Source organism: Macrobrachium nipponense, chromosome 47, assembly GCF_015104395.2.
Source record: "Macrobrachium nipponense isolate FS-2020 chromosome 47, ASM1510439v2, whole genome shotgun sequence".
Lineage (NCBI taxonomy): Eukaryota > Metazoa > Arthropoda > Malacostraca > Decapoda > Palaemonidae > Macrobrachium > Macrobrachium nipponense.
Window position 1 is genome coordinate 21,127,181 of NC_087222.1, and position 5,255 is coordinate 21,132,435.

The 5,255-nt window shown below is 37.3% G+C and overlaps 1 protein-coding gene across 1 annotated transcript; it reads right to left on the reverse strand.

Moving 5' to 3' along the window:
• Nucleotides 1-519: 519 nt before the first annotated feature.
• On the reverse strand, nt 520-5,020 carry LOC135204565 (gastrula zinc finger protein XlCGF7.1-like). The gene has a single exon (XM_064234721.1). The coding sequence runs from the start codon at nt 5,018-5,020 to the stop codon at nt 4,184-4,186; it is 837 nt and encodes a 278-aa protein (XP_064090791.1). The 3' UTR covers nt 520-4,183.
• Nucleotides 5,021-5,255: the final 235 nt, after the last annotated feature.

A 5,255-nucleotide genomic window follows, 5' to 3' on the forward strand; every position in this document is an offset into this window, starting at 1 on the left:
AAGTTGGTGCATTGGGACCAAAAGGAAAGATGCACTTTAATTGGGAAGAGGTGCACTGGGACCAGATACTCAGTGCATTCAGACCACATCATGGTGCATTCATTCACTTTTGGCAGTGTAGAATTTTATTCTGATATTATTCAAGTTTTAATGGGTCAAATGAAAAATTTTATGGATAATTTTTTTTTAATTATATATCAGTATTCTCAAAAGTTTATACAATGAAATGAAATAAAAAAGAGGTTTAATCTAATCAAAATAACACATTACTTTAGTCATTTACATAACTAGTCTAGTCTCAAACGCTTTCAGACAAGGGTTAACCGAAAAACAAAATACTAAACATTCCACTGTAGTATTTAGTGAGCTAATACAAGGCATTAGGATTTACTTACAAATGCTGTAGTACATTCTTTGTAGAAGATTAAAACCAAGAACATAAAATAAAAAATAATCAAATAAAACTGCACCTAAATTTCATTGAAGTTTAATGTAAATATCAATCCTTTCCATTTCCGCTAAGAATAACATTTCATGGAAATATTCAAGCTTACAACTACATATACAAGTGCATATATGCACAATGCTGAATAACAAAAGGAAGAAAACGTCGTGTCAGCCAAAGACAATACTAATTCTTTATTTGGAAATCGTACAAAAAATACACAAGAACAAGAAGAGTGGAGAAGGCAAATGAAAGTTTCTTAACCTAGCACTGTACAGTGTTCATTGAAAACATTTGTGAGAAAAAAACAGTCATTTATTTTACCTTTGCATAGAGGTTACACGACCATTTTGCATCAAATTCACTCTGGCCAAAATACTTTGGCTCTGCCTTGACTTCTAATAAAGACTGCAAATGAAGAGCCTTCATCTTCATTTTCAGTGAGACCCTCCTCCAGATGCTCCTTTTCTTCTTTGAGTAACAGCAATGATGATGGTCATGAATTGGATCATAAAAATATATGGTTTTTCTTTTTATCATCCCTTAGGTTGCTGTTGCCTTTTTTTCTATAGATTTTGCAGACAAGTTCACAATAATTATCTCCCTATCATGTGCAACTTACTTTGGGGTGCAAAACATCAACAAATCTGTTAATGCAACTGAACATCCTCTCTGATGAGTGACTTTGCTTGTGCATTTTGACAACTGAAAAACAGTCTGGCATTCAGAACCAATGACCGTGATTTGCAGAATACAAGACAAAAGTACAACAGGCAGTGTAAAAGAACAATATCTATCCTCCATGAGTGCTCACATATGTTATGAATCTACAAGAAAAAAAATGTTTCAACATCGTGTGGAAGAATAACGTCTTTCTTCTGAATTAACACATTCATTCTAAGATGAACCTAATGAAAAAAACCTAATGAAAAAAAAAACTTCTTGGAAACCAAGTGCAGAATACAGGATATGACTTCTTTCTAGCATGAGTTTTCACACACCTTTTGAGACACCTTCATTCAAAACAGACGCAGGAGTCAAGTTAAATAAAATCATCTAATAAAAACTACTTGGACAGAGATCAAGTAAACAGTTTCTGTCTAGTGTGAATTCTCGTGTCTTTTGAGAGGACTTGGTTGAGAAGAACTTCTTTGACATATAGAACAACAATGTGGTTTCTCTCTGGCTTATGTTATTCTTAATTTTCAATTTATATCAGTGGTGCAATGGGCTCCAGCCTGGGGTCTATGATTGCACCTTCATATTCCACTAGCCTTATATCCAAGGGCTCGTTTCAAGGTGTTTACCACTGCTTTGAGGGCAGCAATCTGCACCTCATTTATACTGGGGAATTTCGTTTAACCTGAAGATATTTTCTCCGGTTTTTGTTTATAAGTCCTGTTGCTCCTACCACCAAAGGTATTGTTTTTTTCTATTTCCTTCAGTTCCCATGTGCTTTTCAGGTCATTCTTCAGGTCTTGGCATTTTGTTATTTTATGCCTTTAAGCTCTATTGAGGCCAAAGTCACTGGGTACTGTCACATTTATAAGCTTTGCTGTTTATTCCTCATTGTTCCAGATGACAATATCAGGTCTTATAGCACCTCCTTCTATATATCTTCCTGTTGGAGGTGATTGGATCTGGTTCATGCTCCCACACTTTTTCTTTCACTTCAGTTCTGTATTCTTTACATATTTTCCAATGTATATATTTACAGATCTTGTTGTGGGGGGCTGTGTAGTGACCATCTGCAAGCAGGGTTTGACAGGCTGATATCAGATGATTCACATTCTCACTCACTGCATGACAAAACCTACACTGGTCATTTGCTGATATACCCGCATTTTCTTGAAGCTGTTTGTCAGGAAGCCTTGATCTTGAGCTCCTATTATCAATCTTTCTCCATCATAACCTAGATCTCCATTTCTTATCCATCTGAGTGACTCTTCTTTGTCTATGTAACTTTTTTCCAGTTCGTCTTGAAATCTTCCTGCCCTTCCATGGTCTTTCCACCTTTCCGTCCGAAGTCTCTCCTCTCTGTGACTGTATTTCTGCTTGGTCTTCCTGGCTATCGTTTTTGCTGGAGTCTGTTCAGTGCCCTCTGTGTCTTCTAGCAGATCTCCTGCAAAGTTCTTAGGCTTGATGTTAGTTGGCTCAGGCCTCCATTATGGTGTTGGCAACTTTTTTCATGTTTTCATCCTCAGAGCTTTTTAAGTACTACCCTTGACTTATTATTGCTGCTCTGTAGGCCTGGTTGATCTCAGCTAGGCCTAATCCACCTTTGTGAGGGAGGTATATTATGTCCATACACTGGTGTCTGTATGTGACTTAATGTAGGGTGAGAATCTTTTAATATCCATCCTGTCTAACTCACCTTGTGGCCAGTCTATAATGCCAAAACCACATGTCACCAATGGTATTGCCAGCTGGTTTATGACAGTGATCTTGTTCTTTGGTGTTAATTCTTTAAGTGGCTGATGTATTCTTTCTTTATCTTTTCTCTCACTTTCTTGTGTTCTATACCAGTGTTTTCTTCTATTCCCAATTACTCCTCTGCCTGGTCTTCAACAGATATGCCTTCCTCTACCTTTATACCTTCTGATATTACTCTCTTCCCTCTCTTTATTGCACTCTTGGCACACTTGTCCAAACCAAATTCCATGCAGGTGTCATTTGAAAATTGGTGGACTGTCCTAACTTGTTCTTCCCATTTTTATTCTGAGTCTGCAAACAACTTCAGGTCATCCATGAAGAGCAGGTGGTTCACTCTTTTATTCTCTTTTCTGCTTCTGCTTTTACTTAGGTCATAGCCAGTGTTAATGTTGTTCAAGATTTTCCTAAGCAGATCTATGGTCAAGCAGAATAGAAGTAGTGAAAGGCTGTCACCCTGGAATATTCCTCTTTAGATTTTTATGTCTGGAATTACTATCTGTCCCTCAGAGTGTTTTAGACAGAGAGTGGTCTTCCACTTACTCATCTGTGCTGCCAAGAAAGATCTTATTTCCTCATTGATGTTGTCTAATTCCATACATTTGAATATCCAGTTGCACGGCATGGTGTCAAATGCTTTCTTGTAATTCATTAGCTGCTATGACTCCTGTGAGCCATTTGTAGGGTGTTGGAAGGCAGCAGATGGGCCTATATTTGTTTGGGAGCTATGTCTCTGAGCTTTTAAGGAGAAGGTTGGTATTTCTTGTGTGAGCCACTCATGAGAAGGCTTGTGCATAAGTGTGACGTAGTGCTGTGATCTTTTTAGCCAGAAATTGGGGTCTTGCTATTACTGTTATCTTGAAATTATTATATTCTTTTATTTTCTTTGTTACTTTTTCGATGGTGAACCTTACTGGTGGCATTTGCTGTTTCCGGCTGTTCTTCCGCCTAATGGTCTCAATCCATGAATTCTCTTGGTGTTGTCTAGGGTCTTCAAACAGTGGCTTCCAAAATCTCTCTAGGTCTTCCTTGCTCGGAGGTGTTCGTACCTCCACTGTTTCTTTCGTCATTTTCACCAAACTGCCTATTTATCTGTTTTACTTTTATCTTCTGTTGTTTGTTTCCTATTTGTGAAGCTAGGGCCTTTATGTTGGCTTGGTGTTCTGCTAGTTTTCCACTCACTTGTTCATCCCCTATTCTGTATTTTTTCGTTATTTACCTTATTTTCTTGAGCATATTTTGTGAGTGATTTTTATCTCTCATATAGTTGGTCATTTGAGAGATCTCTGCCTTAACTGGTTTATCTTATCATGTTGTTTCTTTTTCCTCTCCAGTATGCAACTTCATATGCCGTGTAAGATTTGGTTTCTGGGAAAATGCTTTTCCACATTCATTGCACATGAATGGTTTCTCTCCAGTGTGGATTCTCATATGAACTGTAATATCTGATTTCTGTGAAAATGCTTTCCCACATTCCTTGCATATGAATGGCTTCTCTCCCGTATGGATTCTCATATGTCTTGTAAGATTTAATTTCTTGGGAAATGCTTTCCCACATTCGTTGCACATATATGGCTTCTCTCCAGTATGAGGTCTCATATGATGTGTAAGACTTGATTTCTGGGAAAATGATTTCCCACATTTTTTGCACATAAATGGTTTCTCTCCAGTATGCAATCTCAAATGCAGTGTAAGATTTGATTTCTGGGAAAATGCTTTCCCACATTCATTGCACATGAATGGCTTCTCTCCAGCATGCAATCTCATATGAAGTGTAAGATTTGATTTCTGGGAAAATGCTTTCCCACATTCGTTGCACATGAATGGCTTCTCTCCGGTATGGCTTCTCATATGAACTTGAAGATTTTGTTTCCGGGAAAATGCTTTCCCACAATCATTGCATATGAATTTCTCTCTGGTAGGATTTGTAATATAATTTGTAAGATTAATTCTCTTGTAAAATGCTTTCTCACAGTCAGTTGATCTGAAAGGCTTCTCTCCATTGTGACTATTCCTTTTTTCTTGTTTTACTTCCTTTTTGCAAGTTTGTGGATGTTTTCCATTCACTGTTGAATTCATTTCATATGAATATTCATCATCTTCATTAGACTCACAGAATTCCTCTGGTTCTATTTTGATGTCCATCAATGGATTCAGAGACAAAAGGTCTCCATCACTGGTTCCACTAAAGGCAGCCAAGTTGCTGTTTTCTTGATTTATGGAAGGTAGTGATAATGCACCTTCAGTCTTTTCACTTTTCAAATGAAATTCCTAAAAGAATGTTCTGGATTCATTTTAGCCTTATGTCCTGTCCTGTTCTGTAATGGCAATGTGTTCAATTCACAACTCTTAGCACACAATTGTTTGCAAATAATTACCG